At 49.8% G+C, this 27,451-nt stretch overlaps 2 protein-coding genes across 6 annotated transcripts in view; both read right to left on the reverse strand.

Moving 5' to 3' along the window:
* TMOD1 (tropomodulin 1) overlaps positions 1 to 24,278 on the reverse strand; it is a 26,172-nt gene extending 1,894 nt beyond the window's left edge. Inside the window, exons 1-10 of one of the 3 annotated variants that reach the window (XM_048051760.2) lie at positions 21,869 to 24,278; positions 13,784 to 13,947; positions 11,560 to 11,716; positions 9,511 to 9,630; positions 6,522 to 6,611; positions 5,253 to 5,383; positions 3,763 to 3,870; positions 2,898 to 3,041; positions 1,950 to 2,094; positions 391 to 456 (exon numbers count right to left, since the gene is read on the reverse strand). In XM_048051760.2, the coding sequence (XP_047907717.1) occupies positions 422 to 456; positions 1,950 to 2,094; positions 2,898 to 3,041; positions 3,763 to 3,870; positions 5,253 to 5,383; positions 6,522 to 6,611; positions 9,511 to 9,630; positions 11,560 to 11,716; positions 13,784 to 13,903 (1,050 nt within the window). In that variant the 5' untranslated portion in view covers positions 13,904 to 13,947; positions 21,869 to 24,278 and the 3' untranslated portion in view covers positions 391 to 421. Of the gene's footprint in view, positions 1 to 390; positions 457 to 1,949; positions 2,095 to 2,897; positions 3,042 to 3,762; positions 3,871 to 5,252; positions 5,384 to 6,521; positions 6,612 to 9,510; positions 9,631 to 11,559; positions 11,717 to 13,783; positions 13,948 to 18,745; positions 18,942 to 21,868 lie in introns of those variants that run through there. The other 2 variants (XM_013187894.3, XM_048051759.2) reach the window with 2 other exon arrangements.
* A 147-nt stretch (positions 24,279 to 24,425) lies between these two features.
* The window catches only part of TDRD7 (tudor domain containing 7), a 45,589-nt gene continuing 42,563 nt past the window's right edge, over positions 24,426 to 27,451 (reverse strand). For all 3 annotated transcript variants that reach the window (XM_048051757.2, XM_048051755.2, XM_048051756.2), the window contains exons 16-17: positions 27,158 to 27,318; positions 24,426 to 24,923 (exon numbers count right to left, since the gene is read on the reverse strand). In XM_048051757.2, coding sequence (XP_047907714.1) covers positions 24,703 to 24,923; positions 27,158 to 27,318 — 382 coding nt within the window. In that variant the 3' untranslated portion in view covers positions 24,426 to 24,702. The remainder of the gene's footprint in view (positions 24,924 to 27,157; positions 27,319 to 27,451) is intronic.

The raw sequence follows: 27,451 nt of genomic DNA on the forward strand, positions 1-27,451 counted from the left end.
TTTTCTGCTAGTTTTTCCTAGTCACCCTCTCAAATTAAAAAACAAACCATTTTTTTACTTATACCTTGTGCCTCCAGCCATTCGATCATGGTTAACGTGGTCAAAGCAGCTTTGTATCTACTTTTAAAGTTGATTTGCAACTCTGACAGCTGCATCTATGACTTTTCAAGACGTGTGTAAGGAAAAAAAAAAAGCATAAAGAGGATGCAGAAGTTAGCTCATGGGGATGAATGTAAATGCTGTCACAGCTGGCTCAGACAGGGCATCTCAGAGAACAGAAGCTATAGGACCAAGACCAAGCTCTGGCAGCGTCAGGTGATGGTAGGCAAGAGCGCTGGAGTGCAGCAGAGAGCTATTGCTGACAGGGAGGAAAATAAAAGTTTTCTATACTTATACGTTGTCCAGGTGCAGAGCTGAGAAGCTATTGCCAGAGACCATGACACCGATGAATGCGAGCTGCAAACAAGAACCAAATCAGACACAAATGCAGATCTTAATGGTCAAAGAGACAAAACGTACAACTGCTGCATGGGAGGCAAAGCTGTACACTCCTTCCGTTCAACGCAGAAAAAATTAAAACATTAGCTCCAGATCTTCTAGTTGAATACTGTGTATTCACGTTCATTAAAAACCTTGCTCTACAAGACAGAAGATAGTAAGCCTTTCCTGGAGCAGTTCTCTAGTGACCAGAAACGCAGCAGCAGGCAGAATAAATAACCCAGTGAACTGTAATAAGTATTCTGTGTGGTTAGTGAAGAACTGGCACGTAGCTCTACGCTTGGCCATGTTTCATAACAGCATAGTACTGTTTGAAGCAAGACTGCCTTTTTATTAAAATAAATATATATATTTATCATCTGTTTAAGTATGACAGCCACTTAAAGCTATTTCTCTATGGTTTTTAAACCCAAAGTCAATTCATGAAGGAGTGAAGGACCCTGTATGTGGTGAACCTCCTGCGGATTAAAATACAGGTTTCCAGCTTTTCACCATTCCTTGCCAACTAGCATTTATATCTTAGGCCTTTCCTCAGACCCTGCCTGCTGACTGCTCCTTCCTGGAGGTGCCTCAGCAGCGCAGGTGGCCGGAGGTCCCTGGGAGAGGGCTCTCCCCAGCGCCAGGGCAGGGCAGCCACTCGCTTCGTCCCTCGGTGCTGGGCTAACCTCTAGGGAAGTGTTTGTCCTAGCGTGCAAACAATTGGTCTGCAAACTTCTGCTCATTTCTCCCCGTCACGTTGTCTGTGGCTGCTCAGAAGTGTTTGGAGGTCATGTTTATAGCCACCCTGCTTACCCAAGCAGTGCTGGTACTTCCAATATCGCTCCTTTGGACGGGTTTCTAGTGCTCTACTGCACCTTGAAGCCAAGCACTGGAAAGCCTCTGCCGCGTTCATTAGCTGAAACAGCACTTTACAGGCTTGCCCACGTTTTCCTTCACAAGCGGTTCTGATCACTTCATTGAAAGTATAAATATAACTCCAAGCCATGTGGCTTCCCACCTCTCCCTAGGAAACTTCCAGTTTGCTTTAGTGAGGGGGATGGGCCAAGCCCCACTGCCTTCAAAGTTCAACTCTCCTATTTTTCATCTCCTTGTTAAAGTGGAAGTGAAACTGGAGGAAGACGAGCAGTTGGCAGGAATCACAAGTGCTGTCAGCTCGCAACCTCTGTGCCATATCACGCACATTATTGCCGAAGCACATTAACAGCTCTCACACCTTCCCATCAAGACCCTCCGTTACGGCCAGAAACACTTTCATCTGGGTGTTTGGGTTCCACAGTGTCTCCGGGTTTGGAGCACAACTGGCACCACCAGGCCCTTCAAGAGCTGGTATCTGACTCCAGCACACCCACCACAGCCTTCAAGCTTTTAAACTTTTTTTAACAAGGTTCTGTCCTTCTCCTGCCAGGGTTTGCCTGCAGGCAGCCACGGGGCCTACAGCCTGCCCCACTCACCGAGGTCGTTGTTGTTCATCATGGCATTGGACGCACGGAGCCGGGGACCTTGCTGGGTGAAATGGTACCCAAACTTCAGCAGGGTGGTGTTTTTTTCCAGCATGTTCGCAATTTCCATTTCCACGTTGTTGCCCAAGGGCTGGCTCTGTGGAAAGAGAAAACAGAGAAGCATGTGAGTGCAGGTGTCCTCCTGTTGCTGCTGTCAATTCAGCGACAGCCCTCAGTCCCTCAGCTGCCACCAGCTGGCCCAGGGATGGACGAGCTTCTGCTTCTACCTTGCTATGTGGGGGACACTCGAGTCTTTTAAAGCTTAAATGTTTTATTGCTGTAGGCAGCTTGCCCTCATCTCTGTCGCCCCCTGCTTGGAAATACAGCGAGTCTCACAGTCGCTGCCACGCTGGTTAGGTCAGGGGGCGACTCAGAACGAGCAGGTATCTGTTCGTCTTACCCCCTCCGCTCCTTCTGGATCTGCTGGTCCATCCAGCATTCCTGACATGGAGCTGCTGGAATGCCTGCTGGCCTGTTCCTGGTACATCCCAGTGGCTCCAACTCTGCCAGCACACACCTCACACAAGTTCTCTTCCTCACAGACAATTTCTTGAAGAAACTTTCAGTGAAGAGGAGCCCAGAGAACACCATTTTGACCTCACAGTCACCTGCCCCAGAGCTCCTAATAGCTCGTCTGCTTTACTTCCACCCCCTGGTTTGGTTTCTGGAGAAGCCAAACTTGCCAAGGCATCTGTACCACTGCACACTCCACAGCCCTCCTGCCGTGTTATCTGTTCCTTCCCTACACTGCAGTAAAAATTTAATTTTTACTAAGTAACCATTGTTATTTAAGCCCATGGCCACTGTAAGTCACCTTCCACCTTGTCCAGCCACTTGACCTCCAGCAAACAGGACATTTTCACCTGACCACAGCTCCTGACCATCTATGCTTTACTTTACCTGGTTGTCAATTCGAAGCTCCACCAGGGCTGTGTTACCCTGGAGCGATTCAACGAGAGCCAGGATGCCGGACCCAGAGATGAAGTTTGACTCCACGTTCAGGCTCTTCAGCGTGTTGTTGACCTTCAGCATTTCTGCCAGCGCCTGTGGGCAGAGGTGGACAGGAAGAGCTGGCATGAGACATGCGGGGCCAGAGCACCCCGGAACCCCTCTGCTCTGGGGGATACCTGGAGGACCTGGTGGCAAAGGGGATTCCCTCCTATTCCTTGGGCATTCTTGCACCTGAGTGTGCTGGAGGGCACAGCAGTGCCTCGTACAGATAAATGTTTAACGTCGCCCCAAAAGGTGACAGTCCACACCTGCGGCTGCCCTGTGACAGCCCTTCTCTTTGTCCCTGTTTTAAAGCCAGCGTGGTGGTGGCATGGGGTCAGCCCTGCCTCCTCCCTGCACTGCTCCTGCATGGAGCTGCAGTGCTTCCCATCAAAGAAGTCAGGGAGAAGCCTCTGTCTGGAACACAGACAGGTTCCCTGCGTCCAAGGCTTCCTCCACAACCATATCACCACAGGTCTTGCCCACCCACTCTTCTTCTGGAAGAATCTTGCGGGCAAATATCAGACCTACTGGGACTAAAGGACTGTGTTCTGGAATAAACAACTGAAACCTCCACAGCTGAAAAGGGAAGCGAAGGAATTGAGGTCTGATTCTGGCTTTCATTACTGCTTGGGACTGAAACACCTGCACCAAAACCTGAGGTGCAGAATATGCCCAGTGACGAAGCAGCGTGAGTCCAAAAATACCTTGCCTAAGAACAAGCCCTGTCACAACGTTATCACAAGTAGCTGACACTGTGTGGCATCATACTTACGAAAGCAACAGGATCATTGCTCCTTGTTCCAACTATGCTGAACTTCTTCACATAGGTGTTAGTCTTCAGTGCTTCAGCACAGGCTTTTAAAGCTGGTATGGGAATATTCTGTCAAAAGAAATGCAGAAAACCAGAGTTAGGTCATCATCCATATGAAGGATATGCAATACATTTAAATAGTATTTCAAAATTATTATTGAGATCAACATCAAACACACTGAAGTAATTTAGAAAGAGGCTGATGAATGTTTTTTCAAGTTCTCTAGCTATAATTGACATATCCTGAGGACTGTGGCGATGTCGTCATCCCGTTTCCCACTCTGCTGATAGCTCACTGCCTTAATTTCAAGATGCGATGTCTCTGATGTTTAATTTAATTACCTAGAAACTCAGCTACTTGAGAACACAGGCTCATGGGGGTGTGTGTAGCTAGGATCCATGAGCCAACAAAGCACTGCTCCTGTGCTTTTAAGTATCAATGACAGCACTGAGCAACAGCCATGTAATGTTATGGAAAATTTCCACCTATCCAGAAAGACCTGAAATGATCTCCCTGTAGAACAAACCACAGTCACTTCTGACTATAATAAAGCAACGTAAAACAATGTAACTGTTGCTATAAAATAATATAGTTCCGGCTAACATTTGCCATGCTAGGTCCCAGCCCAGAAAATAAATCTATGCTGCTTATTCTGAGTTCAGCAAAATGGGTTATTTTTTGCTTATTGAACATTTTAGATACCGTTGTCAGATGCAAGCATTTTCATCTGCAAGATCACACGGCTGGTGTCAAACAAATAAAGGTAAAAACCTTCACATTACAGAAAGGTGCAGGTGGCATTGCACAGGTGTTTTTAAGATGCACATGCTGTTAATGTTCCTGCCATATGAATGCATCATCATCCAACAAACCCCACGGGCTGGGGGTCCTCAAGTCAGGGGACGGACAGCAGCTCTATTTTTCAGTACATGTATGTGCCCAGAGGCCACGTAAAAAGTGGTGCCATGTCCTGGTTTGCTTTCTACAAGAAGAAAAGGAACCCCAAAGAAGGGATGGGTGGGAGGTGGACTGGGTTACATACAAGAAAGGAGGTTTCTTCATATTTGCTTGGCAAGTGTCAGGATTAAGAAGCCATTTTCCTTCCCACCATTTTACCTTACATAAACATCCCCTCCAACAAATGTGGCTGACTAAACCACTAAAACAACTTGGAACACTTCAAACCAGAGAGGCTGGAGGTGGTTTTCTGCACCTGCCCTCAACACAACATAGCTCCTCCAGGCAGCTGACGGCACTCTCCTGCCACCAACTCCACATCATTATCCCACAGCAGGCAGCAATCCCTCCTGCCCAAAAGGTGGGAAGTGCTGGAGCTTTTTGTCTGGCTACATGCAGTGGTATGGCATTACCCTGCACAGCAAAGCAGGCTTGGGCTCTGCCCTCTGTTTGGTGCTGTTGGTGAGAGAGGAGAGCAGGAAGGAGCACATACCATAATATTGTTAAAGTTGACTTCCTCGAGGTCAGGATCATTGTTCTGTATTCGTTTCAGAGTTTCTTCCACGTCCGTCGAGTTTGGCTCCTCATCAGGAACTGGCTTGTACTGCGTGGGTTTAATCACGCCTGCAAGTGAAAAGCAAGATGGGCAAAAACAGAAGCAGAGTAGCAGCACATCCTCCTTAGGTGTGTTGTCCCCCTTCCAGGAGCAGCACTGGGAGGGAGGTATGATCTGAGAGGCAGATAGAGATGAAAGACTGCACAAGCACTTGCCAGACCTACCCACACTCGTGTGTGTCCTGAAATGCTGCCTGGCACTGGGGGCAACCAGCACAGGGCAGCTGGTGCCTGCTGCCACGTGCTGTCAGGGACCAGAGCCGGTGGCAGGCATGCCACCCATGTGGGGACACTCCCTGGGCTGTGCTCCTCCTGGGCGGGGACAGGGCTGGGGGCACTGGTGTGCACAGGGCAAGGATGCACCAGAGCCTGTGCCAGCAATCACAGACTGCTCTAACAGTCCAGATTTTGAGGTGGTCCCACACAATATCCTTGTCTCTACATTGGAGAGACGTGGATTTGATGGGCAGACTGTTCAGTGGGTAAGGAACTAGCTGGATGGCTGCATCCAAAGCGTTGTGGTCAATGGCTCAGTATCCAAGTGGGGATCAGGGATGATCTGGTGCAGCAGCTTCCTCAGCCAAGCAAGCTCTGGGAGCACAGGACAGCACCACCATTCCTCTGAGTGGTTCCTGTCCTCTCTTCTCAGGTTTCATTTGGAAAGACTGACAGAAGAAATGTTTTCACCTCCTTTAGAAAGTGATGTGCTTCACTTTTGACATGAAGAAATGATTTTGGTAGGAAAGACTGTCCAGGAGACACCTTTTCTGCTCAGAGTGGATTAACGTTTCCAGCTGATCTCCCTAGGTGAGGTGTGAGTTGTCTCTGGGAGGAATCGCCTCCACCCACACGGCTCCCCTGGGAAGGGGCAACGTCCCAGAAAAGCCAGTTCCCCAGTGAACACCAGGAGATGGCAGACTGCAGAGAAAGCGTCTCCCTGGCAGGCACCAGCCCAGGGCTGGACAGCTGTAGCAATTGCGTGCCAGCCAAGGAAGGGGTCTTTGCTCACACATGAGCGTGGCAGGGGTGGAAAGAGTCCAGTGAAAATAAAAACCCAGCCCTCAGCCTAAAAATAATTCCCACTTTGCCTCTGTGTCCAAGCTGGCAGGGAAAGGCTGCAGCCTGAGAAGCGCTCTGGATCACTCACTGTTAAGCCCTTCTTTGTTCACGATAGTGCTGCTCCCCAGCGCCTCGTAGTACTGCTGGTTACTCATCAAGGTGTGCATGCCAAGGATGGCTACAGACAAAAGAAAAGGAGAAAAGCCTCGAGTTATTGCGGGCTTCACAGCCAGAAGACACTCGCGCCTGTGCTGCCCAGGACGGGGTCAGCAGCACACTGCGTTTTTCTGTACAAGCTAAAAACAACGCTCAAAGGTGGGACCACCCCCCAGCTGTCACAGACACACAACAGGGCTCAAATGCACCCTTATTCATGCCAGCACAGCTTGACTCAGAGAAGAGGAATGTTGCTGCATGGACAGCAAACAAACAGCCAAGGCTCCCCAAGAGCAGCCTCAACTCAGCGTCATGTGAAAATACAGTGGGGAAGACAAAACTAAAAAAAAAGTCATCACTGGGATTTAATCTCAGGGTCCAGTCCAGCAGGAGCCTGCCTATCCTCATCACCCCACTCACCTGGGCATGCGCCACGCTCTGTAATACCCCAGGTTTTGAGATGTCTGTGTCACACACACAGATCCAAAACAACCCCTTCGACAGCTACACATGGGTGACTGCCACACAAAGCACAGCAGCGCAGTCTGTCCTAGCCCAGCAACAAGCAGGGGTGCTCTGAGTCAGTCTTTGTACTTCCTAACATGTGGAAGTGAGAACCTAAAGCTCTGTTGGCTTGGCTGAAGTGCAGGAAGTGATGGTATGGACACAGTTCAAAGACTGTAGGAACCCAAACGTCAAACATCTGACAATTTGTGCATCTCAGACTCAGGACTGCAAAACCAATATGCAGATGCACACAGAAACATGCCCGCGGTGATCTGCTGACATTCTTGCCAGCTGCTGAAGAGCAGGGGGAAGCCAATGGCTTAGAAACAGCTGGGCAAAGATACTGTTTATAAATACTCCTTTTAAGCACAGAAATTTTATCTTTGGAAATAAATGTTTTGAATTGTGGTGTTTCTTTTTTTTTTAAAAAATAACTATATGACTTCCTGCAGAAAAATGCAGACATGTGGACACTTGTCATATACAGGCACATAGGAACAAATATTGACCTCAGGACGGGCACAGTGATTAAAACAAATGAAAGACCAATCTCTGCCTAAAATTCAAGCCTGCAACCACCATTGCAGTTCATTTCCCCTTGAGCCGTTCCTGGGATGTGTGGTTGGCACCTGTCAGCCATTTGCTCAGTGCTTCAGCCACGAAGGGCTGCAGGAGCAGAAGGCTCTCCCCGGCACCCTTCACGTGAGGGACATGTGTTGTGGTGAGAGCCCACCGTGACTCCCAGCTCTGGGCTGCAAGGGCAGGGGTGGTGGCAGCAGCCACCGCCGTGCTCTTCCCCCACTGCACGTCCCCAGCTGGATGTCACACAGCCAAGCAGCTTCAAGTCTGTTTGTCTCCATTTTCTCTGCCACAGACTCGAATTTTCAGGAGTGCCAGGCTGCTAGGAAAAGCAATTTGCAGGCTCAGCACTTTGGACACCCCACCCCACGTGCAGCTTAGTGCAACGACAAAAACCCTCGACCAGCCAGGACCGTAAACACCTGGACTGCAAGCAGAGAAGGGTTTGCTATTACAGCCACGTGGTTTTGCCCTTCTGCTCTCTTTCTGAGATAGAGTTTACGTTGCCTCCCCCAGTGGACCAAAGGCACAGAAACCCTTCCAGGACTTTTTGGGAGCCACCCACAAGAGCTATCCTACCGGGCTTGCCAAGGAAGGGAGCCAATGTGCCACGGCTGACAACAAGCCCTGCTAAAGAGGCAGAAGCTGTTTCACAGTCTTGGCAAACTTGGAAAAGCAACACTGTCAATACTGAGCTTTCAGCACAGCTTGTATCACATCAGCTCTCAAGTGTGTTCTCCCCAGACCTGCAGAACAAAGTGCCCTCAGCAGCATTTCTCTGTGAAAGTAATTGCTTCACAGGCCTGGAGCTTAGAAAGATGTATTTTAGAGAGAAGTGCTTTACAGGCTGTTAGAAGCACAGTAAAATAGCAAAAACAAGAAATGCAATGCTCAGCCAGGGCAAGTGCATTGGAAGTCCTAGTGCAGAAATGCATTTCTGAGCCTGAAGCTGGTATTACTGCATGGAAGATGTCTGCTTGGTGTGGTTATCCTACAGGCTATCTCGCAGCAGGGAGGACACTGCTGTGGAGTATGGACAACAGAAGAAGACAGAACCAGAGGGAGAAGCCAACAGGAGTGAATTCCCCATCGAGAGCTAGACCAGAGGACATGTGAGCCTGGCAAAGCAACCGAGAGGTGTTCATACACTCCTTTGGTTGAGGCATTTCCTGTCTCAGCCACAGAGCTATGTCCATGCTGCTGGCTTCGGCAAGATACTGACACTGTCTTCTCTAAAGCAGCACAGCAAGGAGGTTTGCAGGGGGTCTCCTCCACTCAGACACCACGGCCTGAAAAGCGACAATGGGGCAGTGCTTGAATTTAACCCAAATAGAGGCTTGAACCCCCTCAGAGCAGGGACCGTGCCAGCACATCTTGGTTTGCACGGGGCTTGGCTGCTCCAGTGGATGGCACACCACGCTTTGAAAGACCCCAGCCTGACAGCTCCATTAATAGGCAGAAGAAGAAATTCAGGTTTCACTGGGTCTGTTTGATTGTTTCCTAGAGGTTTGACTTAAAGGGAGCTGTGTTCCCCAAGGAGATGGGCTGCAGTTTGCTAGGTTCAGTGGCAGAGAACAGAGAAATAAACAGCCCATGGATAAATCCTGCTTCTCCCTCTTCAGCTCTGGTCCATGCTCCTGACTGAATCACACGGGGGTGCTGGGCTGGAAGTAACTCTAAATATATGTTTCCTTTCTTACGAAGAAACAAATCCTGTCAAAACCAACGGCATTCGCATAAACAGCAAAGAGCTCAATAGCTCACGTCCCACAAAAGAGCAAAGATAAATCAGTAGCTAAATAACTCAAACCCCGAGTCACGTGTAGGTGTTTTACCAGCAATGTCACAGAGCTCTGCATCAGAGGCATTAGCGAGGGCTTCCTCCAGCTCCGGCTCCAGAGTCACACTTTCCAGAACAGGATCCATCGGCTTCTCTTTGGGGATCCAAGCTTTCCCTGTAAATGCAAAGTGAGGTCACGCTCAGCACAGCCGCGGCACCCATCCCATCGCCGCAGAGCGGGGCTGTGCTGCCTGTGACAACGCGTTTCTGTGGGGTGGGATTCACAGGGTGGAAAGGGCAGGGTGGCACGAGGACCTAGATAAAAGATCAGAGCAGGTAAAGAACCCCTTCCCACTAGTAGGTCTGCATCCCACTGCAATGTGACAGGGGGCAATGTGCCAGACACCTCCACCTGTGGAGCAGGGTGCTTTTGTCAGTGTGGTGGTACCTGCAACAGCCTCGTGGCACTTTCATGCAGAACTACTTTCCAATGCTTGGTGCTCTGAAAGCACAGCCTGATACAGAAGGACTTCACTTCTTTGAAGGCTGCATCACAGAAATGTAAAAGGAATGCAGTTTGCCAACATTTGGGTGGACCAAGGGAGGCCAGAGGCCTGGATCCAGTGCTATGCAGGGCCAGTCCTGTCTCTGAGACCTCTTCAAGTGCACAGCAGCACAGTACTGAAACGAGGGTGGTGGAGGAGGTGGTGGAGGAGGTCTGGCAGCAGGCAGGGACAGCACTCAGTCATCAAGTGTGCACGTGGGCAGCAGAGACACAAGGAGAAGCAGGCTCGGGGCAGCTGGTCTGGCTCAACAGGACTGCAGAGGGCACCTGGGCAGGGGGAGAGGCACAGAGGGCACTCGAGAGGGTTGCCTTCCTGCTCTGCCTCCTGGGACACTGACAGGCCAAGGACCAGGCCTTTTTACCAGCTGAAGGTGCAAACCAGTGGGTTTGCTCCCCCTGTTGGTATCCCCTTTCCTGTCCTTCCTTGGGGGAACCCGACAGCTCTCTGCTGTCCCGCACAGGAGCCTGGTTCGTGTCCAAACGCCTGAGGGCAGTGGCAGGCATGTCACCCACCGAACCACCCTGCTGCCGCCCCGCCACGAGCGGAGCAGGGACAGGCGGGAAGCAGCGCTCCCCTCTGCAACCCTTGGGCTTCCGAAGGTGGACACAAGCTGGGCAGGGACACCTCCACCACGGCTGGCCAGGAGAAGGCTGTGAGGAGACACCAGCAGCGGGGCAGGCAGCATCCTGCAGCAGCCCCCTTCCCTGAGACAGCCCCGCATCGCCGAAGGGAGATAGCGAGCGCAGGGCCTGGCATACCAACTGGGGCTATTTTCGTCCCCTCTCTGAAACCAGAGTCAGCAACACCGGAGGAGAGAAACAACAATCCAGCCGCTCGGGGCTGTGCAGACGCAGAGGCAGCTAAATTTAGCCCCAAGGAAGAAGCAACTGCGCGGTGGGCTCTCCCGGAGAGAGATGGAGGCGGCTATAAACGGCACCGGGCGAAAACTGCTCATCTCCTCCCAGAGGGGCCACAGCTGCTCTGCAAAAATAGGCAGCGTGTAATTTAAAATATATATATATATATATAATATTTTATATAAAAATATATTATATATACATACATATGTATATTATGTATATATTATATAATATAATAAAAAAGTAATTTACCGTCCCTGGCTGACACTTGATACAAACCGTGTCTTCACTCGGCAGCCTGTTACAGGTGAAACGATGTTTAACGTGTCTGAGATTGCATCAGGTTGAAGTATAATTAATTCAGCACAGAAGCTGAAAACCCAAAATGCCTCTGGCTGAGCGCTGCCTCCTGCTGCCGCGCTAGCCAGGCTGGTGACCACAGCCAGGCTCAGGCACACTTGAAGCTGCTAAATCTTCCTGATGGGGCTCAGTGACATCTTTTCGTTTGCATCTTTCAAGAACTCATTTTTTTGTCAAACCGATTTAAAACAAGCTCTACCCCAGCAAGGCACAAGGATCACTAAGAAGGGGCAGGAAGCTTTGAGAAAGGCAGCACCGGGGGCCTTGCAACACTGACATGCCCACGTGCTCGCACCGTGGTGTGAGGGATGACCATACCTCTCTTTTTGCCTGTGAAAGGAACCAAGTCTTCTCTGTCTTTAACATCCTTTGCCTGCTGTTCCAGGTGGGCCATGAGTTCTTCCCTTCTGAACGGGCCGGTTGGTGGCTTTTGAGTCTGATCCCTCTGCCTGAGCCCCGCCGGTAGCAACGCGTTCTGGGCACAGGGGGAGAAACATGGGTCATCTCTGCAGGCCAGGCCTCCATCCCTCACACACTCACCCCTATCCACTTCTCCTCTTGCACCGCCTTTCTTCCATATTGCTGGACAATTTTTTTCTCAAAACCTGTCTCCATCCAGCCCCAATGGCTCCCATCTCAGCTAAGACACGATGCTCCTTCCCTCCTCCAGCACGAGATTTCAAACACCAGCTCCACGGCAAGATCTCCATGCTGCCAAGTGGATGCTTCTCTACAACAGCAGCTCCATCCTTTTCTCTGGGGGCTCTCAGCCATCCCCTCCTGCTCTTCCTAGCCTCCTCGCACATGCTCACCATCTTTGATACCTCCTAAGCTCAGCAGATCTCCTCCCTATGCGCCTGTCCATGTGCCAGCTGACCCCACTGGAGGTGGAGGCTGTGTATACTGGTCCCATGAACATCAGCCTGGAAAAATCCCCTCGTCTTTCCAGCAGAGAGTTGTGGTGGTCCCTGCTGCTGGCCATGACCCACCACACATCTGCGGGCAGGGCCTCGCAGAGAAGGCCAGGCCAGAATGGCAGCGGTGCCTGCAGCTCCCCAGCCCCAGAGCCCCAGCCCTTTTTCAAGCTGTCTCCTCGTTACTCAGCCACGTCAGCTGCCGCAGGAAGTTGCTTTGTGCCTGACACATATGGCACGTAAGCACCTGCTTATATTTAAATATAGATCAGCCTTAATGCAATAAGTAAGTCTGTTCCCAGATCTGACACTAAGCATGTTCTTTGCTGGACAGAGGGCAACATTTATTTTTTTAAGACATCCAAGGTGATTTTCAACAAGATGCTGATTTTTTTGTGCCCACCTCAGTAATTCACTTTAATTTAAATCTGTTCCAGTGAAAAGCCTGGGAAGAACGATTACTAATAGCAAGTAATTGGCCACAGCCAACCTTGGTAGACAACTCAGCAGAACACCACCTAATGCACCAGCCAGGAGGCCTAAGGAACAGCTTTCTTCCTCGGGCTTCATGCTGCGCAAGCTGAGAATGCAGCTTGGGTACCCAAGCCACACCTGCATGGATGGGCTTTCACCATTATTTTACCTATTCACACCTTTCACGGAACCCTGTCCATCTCCACATCTCCTGGGCCAGGTGTAACCAGCCTACCGGCACACACACATAATCCTGGGAGGTAGCCTGCCACCTCTTAATCACTCTTCTGTGTTGACGCTGCAATTAAAAGCACTGATGATGCAATCTACACTGCCCATCATTTCCCCCCGAAACATTAACCGCACATTGCAGGAACAATTTCTCACTTGGCAGTGCCCAGCCTCATCATCTAACGCTGCTGTAACCCAAAGGCCTGCCAGTTGGCTCTGCGCAGCCCCTGCCCCTGCCACAGGACAGCCTTGCCTCCAAAAGGTTTTCACTGTTTGGCATCAGCAGGCCCAGTGTCTGCATTTGTGCTGCTCCAGACGATGTTGGGAGGCTAGAAAGCAAATGTCCCAGTTTGCAGAACTCTGGGGTTTGCTTTTCTGACTACAGGGAGGAAAATACTGGCCATTTGGAGTTTGCTGTGAAAAAACCCACCCAGCCCACAAAACCCAAAACACTGCCTGAATGTGGCCTGATGAGAAGTAGTGATCCATTCCCACAGGTTCCTAAATATAAAGGCAGCTCTTCCTAAAATATAAGGGTGTCAGAACAGTGTAAGAAGCCCAAGCATAGGCTAAGACCCTGCTGTGAAAAGCAGTGTACAACAACAAAACTATCAACGTGTTTTACTCCAAAAGCCTGGCAGTTTAATTACTGGGCCAAAGACCAGTACAGTGCTGGTCACACCACAGCATGCACACTGGGCACGGGCAGGGGGACACTGCAAAAACAAAGTCCCACGTGCAGCCTGTGCCCACGGTGCAGGAGCAAAACTGCTCCTGCCCGTTTGGGGCCAGCCGCTCCCATCCTTGCACCGAGTACAGGTTCTGCAAAGGATCCCACCGAGGTACTGGTTACTAACGCAGCACATTTGCCCACAACTGTGTGGGATTTACCACCTACCAAACCTCATTTAAAAACGACTTACATCAGGATCCAGCTCTTCCAGTTCATTCTCCAGCTTCCTGAGCTCCTCCTCCGTCAGGGCACCAAGAATCTTGTCTTCATCCAGGTCTCGGTATTTCTCTAGCTCCTTTCTGTAAGACATCTTAGAGCAGTCCTGTGAATCTCACTCTTAGGCTGAAACAGGACCTGAAATGAAAACACGGAGCGTAGCAGTGAATGCATGAAACATGACCCCGCAGCCCTGCTGGTGGGGGAACGCTGGCTATCACGGAGTTGCACAAGATTTATGCTCAAAGCGTGGCTGGCTCTGAAGCCAGGTCAGATTGCTCAGGGCCCCCCTGCCCACTTCCTGATGCACATAACGACCCAGGGCCACCACAGCAGCACGACGTCGGGAGCACCTCGCCCCACCACAGACTCACAGGGCAGCACCGAGGATGTTTCAGCATGGGGCTCTGGCTAGGGACACCTGGCTCCAAGCAATGCTGGGTGTTAACAAAACGTCCCAGGCATTCCTCTCTTTGGGGGGCAATAAACCGCAGATGGTAAAGCCTGCAGCTCACCCACCCTTACGAGCGCCACCTTGCACGTGGCACTGCTGGCAGAGCTGTGGCCAGGCGGGAGAGAGGATTTGCAGCATCGCTGAGTCCCTCTGAGCCCTGCAAATCTCCACGAGGCTGCAGACCTCAGCACTCCTTCCTGCAGGGCTAGTGCCGTGAAGCCACGAGTTGATCAGGAAGCGTTACTTGCTCCTGCTCATGCACTTAAGCATGCTGCTAGTGGCACACCCTCAGGGAACAGCACGTGTCAGCAAGCAGCTGACCCGGGTGCTACAGCACACCTAAGCACACCCTGTGAGAAAAGAAGTGGCAGTAACGTGCTCATGAACTGCTCTGGACCAGACCCCAGACCTGGGACTTTTATGGGAAAGCCAGCGACAGACGTGCTGCTGCAGCCAGCGTGCTCGCGGCATGCAGCAGGGCTACCTGTGCAGCACCATGGCACACTTCAGCGTGTCCAACTCCCGATTTTTACCAGAAAGGTTCCTTCTGTTCCACAGTCCCGTATTTACGCTTTCTGGCTCACTTCTTGCAGAGGATATTCAACTCTAATTTATTTAAAGCAAGTTTCCCTTAGAAGGGAGGTTTTTCCACACGACTTGTAAGGCAGCTGTGGCTCCAGATAGGAAAATTATCTTTAGCCTGCCCACGAAAGGGCACATTAACGCGTAGCGGCTCGACAGCGAGCCCTTAAATTTAGAGCCGTCATCTGCTGGAGGCTCGGCCTCCCCTGGCGCGCCCGCCCGCCGTTCCCACATTCCTGCCACTCGCCACCTGGGCGCGATGCCTCGCTTATCAGGAGCCGCGAGAGGCAGAGCTGGGAGGCGAGGAGGTCCCAGGGACCCCGACCTGGAGGCACACGGACCGTGAGGAGCTGTGTTCGTGCACCTCCGTCTCTGTCCCCATCCCGGGGAGAGATGTCCCGCAGGCATGGACCTGGCCGTGAGGGACGGAGGCTGTGGCAGCGCGAGGCGAGCAGGCTGGGAGCCCGCAGGCCGCACGATGGATGCTCCTCCACACACTTCTGGGCATTTGGGAAAGAATTAACCCGGTTCACCACAGGTCTGTTCCACCAGGCCTGTTCTCAGTGCCTTCCCAAGACTACAGCTTTGATCTCTTGTTACTTCTAATTAAACCTTCCGATAAACTTCGTTCAGGCAGTGAAGGAGGCATCACAACAAAACACATGCACAATACGCAGAAGTCGAATAGGGCTGACCCCATCACAACTTTAGGCAGATGTTCCTCAAAAAATAAATCAGAATTTGTATGGACCACCACCACTACAAGACGTTAGGTCTCAGGGTCCAAGGAAGACATCCAACACACTGGAAGAGCGCCCAGGACCTTGTCCCTGTTGGGCCAGAAGGGCACAGAAGGGGGTAGGCATGACAAGTTTGGAGGCAGAGACCCTCACCAGGAGCAGCAGAGGCACTGCTGGTGGGAGGGACCGGCGGGACCACCCCTCAAGGCCCTGAGGACCCCAGCAGAAAGGAAGGACAAGAAGGCAGGCTGCAGCAGAGGCAGGGACTGTACACAGGGGGCTCAGCGCATCCTAAGCCACTAGTTTTAAGAAGCACTAGAGGCAGGAGTTAATCTTGTGAGGGACAGCTTGGCTTGAGAACAGCTCCCATTTGACTCAAGCTGGATTTTGATTTATGATTTTTTTTTTAAATGCACGGCTAAGTGTTAACCTGAAACAAAGTTCGGAGCTACTATTCTTACAGCACAGAAATAACAAACCAATGTCACCCAACACCTCTGTCGCTGGTACAATTTCTTGTTCTTTGGCTTTCGACATAACTTAGAAGATAAACATCAGGGTTGTTTTTTAGGTGGGTTCTTTTTTGAAAAACTACTACCTTGAGTGCCCAACTAGAAACTCAAGAGAAGTGTTTTCAGTGCCTGCCCTTAGCCCCCAGTCAATCACCCAGGTGCAAACCCTAGATGCATGCCGTGCGGATGAGAGGAGCAAATTAGCTCCAGTCGTTTTCCAGAATAAAGACTGCATTCTTACACATCCTCTCGGTCCTCTGACAAACCTTAAAGCCAACTTAAACAAAATCTTTTACAGGACTCAAGCCCTAACTTCTTGTCAAGCAGTGCAGCCATGCAAATGGCCAGCTGTGGAGCCAGCCTGGACACCTCCTGCAGCTGATGGACGGGGAACAAGGGGAGAGCTGGGGTGTCTGCGGGAACAAGTGGGGCACCAGAAGCAGTGAGAGAGGGAGCCGCTCCCTGTGGCAGAGCTGGGGCAGTCACAGCAGGAACATGGCGAGGAAGGACATCAGTCCACCAAAAAGTGAGTCTTCTGCTGGTTCTGCAGCTCATGGGACAACTTGCTGAGCCCTGGTGACGAGGGCTGCAAGCACAGGTGTGGTGGCACAGGAATGGCAGGGGACATGCCCATGTCACTGCTGGAGCCAGCAGGCTCACGGGGGGGAGGGTTATTCCCCCTGCTAAGCACCAGGGGGGCTGCATCTGGACACTGTGTCTTGTGTCTTACGAAGCTGAAAGACTCCAGCACAGGGCCGTCAGGACAGGCAGGGGTCGAGCACGGAACATACGAGAACCTGAGGGACCTGGACATTTTCAGCTGGGAGAGGGAAAGGCTGCAGAGGGGTCTTGCTGCAGCCACCCGCCACCCACAGGGAAAGGACTTGCAGGGAAGGCATAACCAGACTTCTCTCAGAAGAATAGGAAGGGGAAGCACAAGGCACAATTGGGACAAGTTGTGGCATGAGGAATTCTAGTTGGGCATCAGAGAAAAAAAAAATCCTTGCCACAAGACTGGTACAGCCCTCAGACAGGGACTGCAGAGGTGGTGGGATCTTGAACAACTCTCAGCAAAACAGATGTTGATGTCCACAGAGCCTGCTCGGAGAGCAGGGTCCATCCGGCATACCATATCTTCATCCTGCTGATGAGGGAAGCTCAGGATCCTCCAAGGAAGATCTGCAGATCCTCTGGTTTGATAAAACCTTTACAGACAGCAGCTGTTAACCCAAGACACACTGAAATTCACATCTGGAAGGTGGCATTTTGGATCTATCAAAGCACGCTGTGACTTTGCCAGTGACACCACACTTACGCCAGCTGCGCTGTCCTGGCTCTTCCTCTCCGTGGCTGCTTCACCTCCTGGGAAGCTCACCCAGATCCTACTGCCCCCAGCCCTCCTTGCCTCAGCCCCCCACAGCCTGCAAGCCATTCAGCTCAATACCAGCTCTCATTAAGCAGCCCTTGCCATCACAGCCACCTAGCAAACAGCTAGGTGAGACCATCTATTAGCGACCAGGCAACACGTAGTGAGGTCAAACTCCGCCAAAGTCCAAATACAAACCATCCCCCTTGGTATCCTTTTAAGGCACATACTTGTAAGCATACTTGTGTGTTCTCCTATTTGGGTGAGCTTCTCTCAGGCACCTGGCATCCACTTCTTAATCGCTTAATTTCTAATTTCTAAACAAAGCACACGGGCACACTTGAGCCATTAGTGATGCCATACCTGCATATAAAGACAGGCCCTGCCAGACAGCCCGGGGCAAAGCAGGGTGAGCAGGTGGGTAGCAAGGGCATCTCCGCATGTCCCTGACCCCGTCCCGCTGCTGGGGAGCAAGCCCTGGGGCAACGCCCCGTACGGGCACCGCTCCTAAGCCTGAGGCAGGCTGACGCCTCGCAAACTCAGGGGCAAGATGAGTACTGTTCCAGCAGCAGCAGTAAGCACTTGGGGGAAGCTGTGTGACAAATTCGAAGGAAAAAATTAACGGAAGTAGGACCTTCACATGACCCTTCAAGGGCTAACGGAGTGAAGATGCCACCTCCGGCTCTGAGAGCAGCAAAACCAGACTTTGCTGGAGCGGGGCACTGCTCTGGGGGCGCATGGCTGCGGACTTGTTTCTTTGCCCTTCCAAGTGGTTGCTGCCAACCGGGGAACCCTGAGGTGGACGAACTTCAGTCTGACCTAGGACAGCACTTGCGGTGTGCTTACCCCGTTTCACCACGGCCGAGCAGGAGAAAAACTCCTGGCGGGCGGCGGGGGTCTCCACCTCCAGGGGCTCCTGGATGTGCCCGTACAAGGAGGAGAGCTCTGCTGCGAGCCGGGTCGGACCCCAGCACGGCCCCGCCACGGTGCCCTGGGCAAAAACCACCCGGCAGCTCCGCGAGAGCCAGGCAGCGGCACCCAGCCATGCCTAAGGGCAGGGAGGAAGCGAGCCCTGACGGCAGACGGAGACGGCGAAAGACACACACGGACGAGGCGCGCAGGGGCTGCCAGGGGGCACCGGCGGAGGCTCCTCCACCCGCTGCGACAGGCACCCGCGGCAGGTGCCGGCGCCCCAGGCGAGGGGGACAGGCTCGAACCCCCCCGGCTTCTCCTCCACGGCCCCGTCCCGTCCCCCCCGTGCCGTGCCCGCCGCCCCGCTTACCGCAGCCGCCGCCGAGCCGAGCCGAGCCGGGGGGGGGGCGGGGGTCCGGCCCGGCACAGCACGGCACGGCCCGGCCCGGCCGTCACTCAGCGGGGCGGGGAGGGGAGAGGCCCCCGGCCGCCCTCCCCTTCCCCAGCGCCATGGCAACTCCCCTCGGAGCCGCCTTCCCTTCGCCTCCTTTCCCTAGGGACGCCCCCGGCTGAGTGGCGCGGCCCGGGGGACGGGGCCCAGCCCCGGGCCGCCTGTGGGGCAGGCCCCGCCGAGGCGGGCAGGGCCGAGACTCGGGGACCGTGGGGGCTCGGGGGGCCCCGGTTCGGGCAGCCCCCACAGACGGCACCCCACTCTGTGGGGCACCGAGCTTCATCGGGAGCCCCCTGTGGGCTTCACGCACCGAGACTTCTTTCACCTGGACAGAAAATGAAGAGAAAAAAATAAAAATTATAACATATAAAGCAATAGGTGCATGGTGCAGCTGCTCACCACCTGCTGGATGATGTCTAGCCAGGCCCCAAGCAGTGCCCCCCAACCCATTTTTATTGCCCCACATGACACCCCATGGCACGGGCCATCCCTGTGGTCCATTTGGGCCAGCTGTCCTGGCTGGGTCCCGTCCAGCTCCTGGTGCACCCCCAGCCTCCTCGCTGGTGGGGCAGTGTGAGAAACTGAGAAGTCCTTGGCTCTGTGTGAGCACTGCTCTGCAACAACTAAAACATCGGTGTGTTATCAGCATTGTTCTCGCCCTAAATCCAAAACACAGCACCATACCAGCTCCAAGAAAGAAAAATCCCAGCCCAAATCAGGACACCTGCTCACAACAACCAGTCTGAAAAACAGCACAACAGACATAATACAGAAGGAAGCTTTCAGGCAGTGCAGAGGTCTGAAGTGAGTTTTTCTCATTGCATGGTTCCTCACCACTTTTCTTGTCTAACACACTCAGCACGTGAGAATCCCTGCTCTCAAATGCTTGCCTGATGTGTGGCATCTGTGAGAACACAGGACAAGTGTGGTGGAAAGCCGGAGACAAAATCTTTGCAACAAACAAGAAGCCTCCGAGAATTAGGAAAGGATAGTACAGCAGAGGGAACCTCAGAGACAGGAACTCATTTGCAGAGAGGGAGCACTTCAGGATGGCAAAAGGGTTTTATTCCCTGCCTCTCTGTCAAAAAAAAAAAAGTTCTTGGAAATGATCTGGAGTAGCCACAGGGGGAGGCAATGATAAAAGAGGTAGTGATGCTGACAGAGCCCATGACCTGCTGAAGCAACTGCTTTGTTGCTTTCACTGCATGCATACTGCCTTCTCCCTCAGAGGATTTGACTCTGCTGGGAGCACCCTTTTTTTACACCTTCCTTCAGCCTGGAGGAAGGGGCAGCCTCAGGCAGCTGGGATCTTCTGAACCTCCCAAGTCACCATGCCAGCACAATGCTTGAGCTGAGTGCCTGAATCCAGCTCTCTAGGCAAGAAAACACATTACAAGTGCTCCAGGCCTTGTCACCTTTAAAAACAGGTGGGGTGGAATGAGCAGAAAAGAGGTGGTTTGAAAATGCTTATTGTTCACAGTCTTGGGAAAGTAAGAGATCTGCTTTGCGTTTTAATTATGACAGTTCCATCTGTTTTCCCTAGGTAACAAACACTCCTTTTCCACACAGTCGCCTCCATAGTCTGAGGGCTTGTGCCCCATTTCCAATTGCTTTGTCAATGCCCCCCTCCCTAGTGAGGGAGCCCAGCTGCCTGGCTTCCCTGCCCTCTAATTCCAGGCTACTGGCCCCATTATCCCAGCTCCAGAGCAGCCAGGTAACAATGTGCTCACTTGGATGACAGCTGAAACCTTTTCACTTATCTTGTAGCTCACACATGTTGGTTTTTGACTTATGAGATCTGCCTCTTCCCCCTCCTGCAGTCACGATGCCCCTGCTGCAGAACAGCCTGCCTCATCCTCTTCTTCCTTCTGCCCCCTCCCAGGAGGGGCTTCTATTCTTACTGAACAAATTGACTCCTGTTTCTACTGTTTTTTCATGCTATAGGGGCAACTGACACCATTAAGGCTTGGCTCCCTGATTCAGCCACAGTCCAGAGACCTTCTGTTCCCCTTGAGGGTGCTATTGCTTCATCGGCACAGTGCAGCAATCTGTAATTCTCTGGCACTGCCAGGGTAGGGGCATATTTCTTCCAAACATTCCACCAGTTTCTTAGGAGTCCTCACTTGTTCAGGGGTGAAGTCCAAAGGTGATAACTGTGACAGATACCTGCCCATATCCTCCCTTACATCTCACCACCCATAACCATCCTCTCAGATCTCTGATATTTCTAAGATATTCTTAACGTTAGGGGGGAAAACAAACAAACAAAACCAAAAAAACAAACCACATTTTTGAGACACAGAAATAGGAACATGCTGTTTGAACATCCCACAGATGTTCAAAATACTTAAGTTACTGTAACTGGCCAGGAGCTGGAAGGAGGAGGGGAAGGTATCATTCATTGTCTCCTCCACGGGTTGGCTCCCAGAGAAAAGGTAAAATGTGTAATTGTTAACAGTTTACAAGAGATGGTTTGCAAAGTACGAGGGAGATGGCAATACTGAGCACAAATAACAGATTACACTCATAGCTAATGCTTTTATCATATAATAAGTGAGTGTCACACAGTACAGCAAGCTAACAAAACCAAAATCAACCTTTTACAAGCTCCCAGAGATGATAAGCAGTGAAACCGGGAGCATATACAGCAAGAAAGGGGTTACATTAAACAACGTTATAAGCAAATAAATCAGCATTACAACCAGCAACTATTAAACAACTATAATAATTATAATATATTATAAACAATTCTGTTCTCTCTGTCACACTTTAGTCAGACTTACCAATACCTCAACCCTTCGAGCCCCACATTGGATGCAAACAGACTGCTGTGGTTTAACCCCAGCAGCTCGCCCCCCAGCACCCCCCCCCTCCACAGTGCAGTGGGATGTGGAAGAAAATTGAGAAAGGCAGAAGTGCAAGAACGTGGAGGTCGAGGCAAGAACGTGGAGGTCGAGACAAGGAGAGTTTAGCATGAAAGAAAGAAAAGACCAAAGAAAAGGGAAGAAGTAAAAAGAAGTGTTGCACTATGAAATGGCTCACCACTCACTGACTGATCCCCATCCACTCCCCAAGCAGCTGCAGCCCGCCCAGCAGCAGCCCCCGTTTTATTGTCCCACATGACGCCACGGTACAGGACATCCCTTTGGCCAGTTTGGGTCACCTGTCCTGGGTCTGTCCCCTCCCAGCTCCTGGTGCACCCCCAGCCCCCTTGCTGGCAGAGCAGCGTGAGAAACTGAGGCGGCCTTGGCTCTCTGCAAGCACCGCTCTGCGACAACTAAAACATCGGTGTGTTATCAGCATTGTTCTCACCCTAAATCCAAAACACAGCAGCATACCAGCTCCAAGGAAGAAAAATAACTTTATCCCAGTCAGAACCAGGACATTATTATATGCAAAAACTAGTTCACCACATGGAAAGCAGTGCTCCTGGGTTTGATCAGTTAGAAAGCACTCTTGTTTCATCAGGTACCTGTTCTCTAACCCATGGCACCGCACAAAGCAGCCCAAGTGAAGGCTCCAGTGCAAAGGCAATGAGGCTGAATGAATATTCTCCTTGCTTCTTGTCTGGGCTTTTTAAACTCTGGAGCAGCCAGCTATAACCAAGCAGACAGCGAAGCATACCCTAGAAGGATAAGACAAGAAGCTCAAAAAGCATCTTACATCTCCTGACCATCTGCCAGGCTGCTTCCCCTGCTACTGCAAGTGTAAGTCCCAGGTCTGCTCCACTCCATCGATTTGCAGATGCACATCTACTACTGGCCAACAACACATCAGCAAGCCTCACAGCGTGCAAACACAGCCTGGGTATTTTTCAAACAACCAGACAAACTTCACTACAGCTCCAGGAAAATACCGTGTGTCATTAAACTTTTCCATCAACATTTGCAAGCTTGCAGATGTAGGTGTCATATGCTCATAGACACACAAGAAAGCTCTCCCACTCTTCAGAAGCTCAGGAAAGTGTTTTTCTCATCCTAATGACCCACACCATCCAGATTTTTTGGGTCAGCAGCAGTCCTACATGGAAAAAAAAACTTTTGCACAAATGTTTATGCTACAGCAGTTAAAGATCATATTGATTCTTTCACCTACATTCTTCACCTCTGCAGCTGAGGAAGGAGAAACTATAACAAATCCTGGAAGAATGATTAATAAAAAGCAGCTGAAAGCTCTTGTAAGCCTGATAGTGACCTTGCTAAAACTGCAACCAGAAGCTGTATATGCCAGGTTACACGCAAAGTAGCATGCAAAAAAAAAAAAGAATCACTGGAATTCTGAACAGGTTGGACACAATGGCAACCCAGGGAGGCAGATGATACTGTCCTTTTGCATTTGTCTTTGGGTGCTGGGCTCAACAGTTTCTGGCTTTCTTTGTAGTACAATGTCACCCTCTGCTTCCAACCCCAGTGGTCACTTACTGGAAGGAACTCCTGAAAGGAACCAAGACAGTTAATGAAGAAACAGCTGGCTGTTAAGATGAGTCTGCCTCACATAATTTTAGCTGAGACATTGCATTACGTTTCACCTTGCGTCAGGGCACCTGTGCTGATGCCAGAGCCAGCATAATGGGTGGGTGAGACTACCCTGCTGGTTCTGAGGACAGGAAGGAGCAGTGGACTACTGAATGCTCTCAGGCATAACACAACTTCCATCTCATCAAGTACACTTGAGAATCTCATCTCTGCACACTTAACTATGGACAGGACCATGTTAACTAGCAATTTGTGTTAAAGTAGCAGTTTGCTAGTTTATCACTGCCTGCTCTGCTCACAAGGGCTCTGCTATGCCCTACACCGTCCAGGCAGAGGACTGAGACCTGTTTTAAAAGCACGTAGCGCTGTTAGCTCGCATTTGCACCCCCCTGGAGAAAGTCTGTCTTACATACTTGAACAGTTTGTTCAGTCAGAGTATCTGCAAGCATTTTCTCCCATCTTGCTCTTACACATGCACTGCATGTTTCTGAGCCATACTTCCCTTTCAGTCCATTTTCCCTTACCCATGCAGGCAGCAGGCTATCAACTGTAATAATATCTACACCGCCTCTAAATTTCCCAAGGTCTTTACAATCTAAAAGAAGGCAAAAACACTGTGTTCAGAGCGCTGATCTGTGTGCTTACGGGACGTTGTTTGCTCCTGCCTCGTGGGAAAAGCAGTTGTTTAAAGTTTCTCAGAAGCAAATAAGAAAGCAAATTATCAGAAAAGGAGGGAAAGGAATGCCTTGAATTTAGCAAGCGGAGGAAACGGGGTAGAATTCAGAAAAGCAGTATCATTCCTAACAAACAGCAACCAGACTAGTAAGCACAGGGAAGTCCATACCCTTCTGTGAAAGTTAAGCCCTATAATCGCAGACAAACTTCCCTGCCCCAAACAAGGCATTTTCAACTATTCAATTCTTAGAAGGTTAAGGAAAGGGGAAAAACCCATCAAAAATGCATACCTCAGTCACTAAATTCAAAAACATTGAGGACTGCTTCCTTGTTTCCCAAGCAATAAAAATTCTAGCTAAAAAAAGGGGAGTAGTATCCAGTAGTGGTTAGAAGTACCGACTAATAGTTATGAGATATGCCTCCCCCCTAGTCAGGGAAAGATAACAAGAACAAGTCACCATTTTTTTATTGATAAATAACTTTTTCTTTAGTATTTTCACCCAAACTCTAGCATTTCAGTGGTAAACAAAGTGCAATTTTTCATAAAGTCAACCTGAAGTCAATATAACCCAAACTTGTTAAACAAATCTTTTTAACTGAACACACATTTTTCAAGTTTATACCTTCATGTCGTCAAGGCAATGTAAGAAGTTACATTTCGCTTCAAAGCCTGTTAATTTATTTTATTGCTAAAGAATCTGAGCCGCTACGTTTCAGAAGTGGTGATTAATCAGCTTTTGAAAGTTCCGCAAGACTTTGAGACACAAAGTCATGAATCCATGTATCAGTATCTGGAAGAGACGTGTCCACTAAATAAGTCACTATTTTTCGATCCCAAGAGTTAGTGCTTTCATTAATTGCCTGTATCTGCGCCACCAAGGGTTTCTTCTCTACTCGATTCCGAAACATTATTGATGCCTCTTCTGACCATTGCTGGCTCTTCACTCCTAGGACAAATGTAAAACAGAAGAGTATGTCATTTACAGGCTAGACCAATTTGAGTGATCAAGCTTATATAGGACTGGGTGGTTTAAAACCTTGAGAAAACAGATATTCAGGTACCAGCGAAGGCAGCTTAACTCTAGGAAAAAACACACAAGCTCACTCATCTCCCACACAAACAATGATAATTATTGCAGAGACTAGAACATTTATTTTTTTCTTAAAGTCTCAATCTATGGATAGCCTCACAGAAGTGAAAGGCAAACGCACTGACTCAGTGAGTTTTTCCAAGTATAGTAGCTGTGATGTATGACCAAGCCATGTTACTTAGACAAGAAGGAAACTAAAGATCTTTTCAGAAGAAACTAGTGATTTGTATTCTGCCTGAGGATGCTGAAGCAGTAGCCTTGATTTAAATTTTCTTCATCTCAAAAGAGCATTAGCAACTAAAAAAAATCTGCCAACCCTTCAAATCCCAAGCTAGATCTGCAGAGAGGAGAAGTAAATAGAAATGACTCCTAAATGTCTCACGACTCCTGCTATTTTTTGAGATTAGCATCCCACAAAGGTGGGCCTGCTCAGGGATATGATGCTAGAATCCAAACACGATTTGGATATGGCTGTGAACCACCAAGGAAGAAGCAGCTCCTGCAAACTAGGAATTCAGCCTCCCCAGACCACTGCTGGTGTACAGCATCCAGTCACAAAGGACTCAAAATGTTGTGCATGAATTCCCAAGCAGCAAGTTACAGATAAAGGAAACAAAACAGAGAAGTGACAACATTGCTTCTACTATTACCAGCAGCTTGCTGCTAATAGGACAGGACACCAGAGATATGTAAATCCTAACAGGTTACAGAAGGAAAGGCCAGGTTAGGAAGCAAATAGAATTGAACAAGAAAATAGACCAGAAACTGACAGGCAACAGATGAGGAAAAAAAAGGGAAGAAAAAAACTGGAAGAATAGGAAGAAGATAGTTACCCATCATCTGGGCCCAGCTGGCCTGCTTTGACTGTATGTGACAGCTCAGAAGCCAGCTTAGCTAGCTACTCAGGATTCTGCAAAGCAGGAAGAATTGATGACTTGCAGGCTCTCTTGGCAAGATCCCGTACTACCCCAGTACACAGACAGAGCTAGAAATCAGCTTCATTTCAGCACTGACCTCCTAGGACCCCAGCCTAGTGGGAACACATCCAACCTGACCTGTTTAAAGCAGTCCCCAAGGTCACACTTGAGGCTATGCAGGAAGGCAGATCCACAGAAAGCAACCAACAGAGCACCAACTGGTCTGTCACTTCAAGCAAGCCCATTCTGTAATTGAAGTCTAAGCTAATGTTTACCAAACAGAGGTAGAAAGTAGCAGGTGAGTAAGAAGAGAGATAAATCTGAAAGCAATGCCAAAATGAAATAAATCAGAACAGGAAGGAAAATACATTAAAGAGGGAACAAGTTTTAATTTTCTGCTTTTGTTAGATGTATGCACACTCTATGCCCTCACAGAATCACAGAATTGTAGGGGTTGGAAGGGACCTCAAGAGATCATTGGGTCCAACCCCCCTGCCAAAGCAGGCTCCCCAGAGCAGGCTGCCCAGTTAGGCGTCCTCCATTAAATTAATCTTATTTAAGTTTGATGAAAGCCCCCACCCTCCCCATGGAGTTTGTTTGTGAAAACTAATGTATTTCAGGCAACTTTGGGTTCCAAACATGCACTAGAAAACAGTAAATTACAATATGGACAAGGTATGAAAGAAGAACATCTCCAGAAACACAGCATATTGTCCCTAACTTTATGTAGACTATAATAGTCAGAACATAAGTTCTTATCAACAGATATATTGTAACCTTCACACTTCATAAGAGGTTATGTTTAAAGATTCAAAAAACATTTGGGTTTGATTTCCTTGTGTCCTTTGCATATTAGTCACCACACACATTAAATAGTAAATATTTATGATGACAAAAAGCAGCTGCTGTTAAAATTTAAGCAACTTTCAGCTGTATACATGCTAAAAGTGCTCCATTAAACCATCACCACCCATGTAAAGAAGAAAAGAAGATCCACTTTGATGGCATAAACATGCATGCATTGAGCAGGTTTTTCCAAGCAGGTACATGTTTACTCTAGAAAAAAAGTCACTAGCATTCAGCTTTGTTCCCTTTACATTTATAGACATTTGGTATCCTCATTGATGTAAGACTTAAAATAAATAAAAAGAAGAGTAAATGATTACCACCTACCTGCAAGCTGAGCTCTTATAGCTTGGAAAGGTAGTTTTCTGAATTTATCCAGGAGTGGCTGTACCTTCTCTATGCTGACAAGCTCATGTTTACCATAGTCCAGCTCGTATACTGACAAAAACCCATTTCTAAGAATTCCTTTTATTATCACCCTGTACCAACTGAAAAGAGGGAGAACAAGAATAAACACAATTTATATTCATACACTGTCAAGGCACCAGAAAAGCAATGCATGACTGAAAGATTTTAACCAATGTGTCTCAAGCTTCCCAGATCTGGTATTATTTGAATAAA

The sequence above is a fragment of the Anser cygnoides genome, chromosome Z (genome assembly GCF_040182565.1).
Source record: "Anser cygnoides isolate HZ-2024a breed goose chromosome Z, Taihu_goose_T2T_genome, whole genome shotgun sequence".
In the NCBI taxonomy this organism is placed as follows: Eukaryota; Metazoa; Chordata; class Aves; order Anseriformes; family Anatidae; genus Anser; species Anser cygnoides.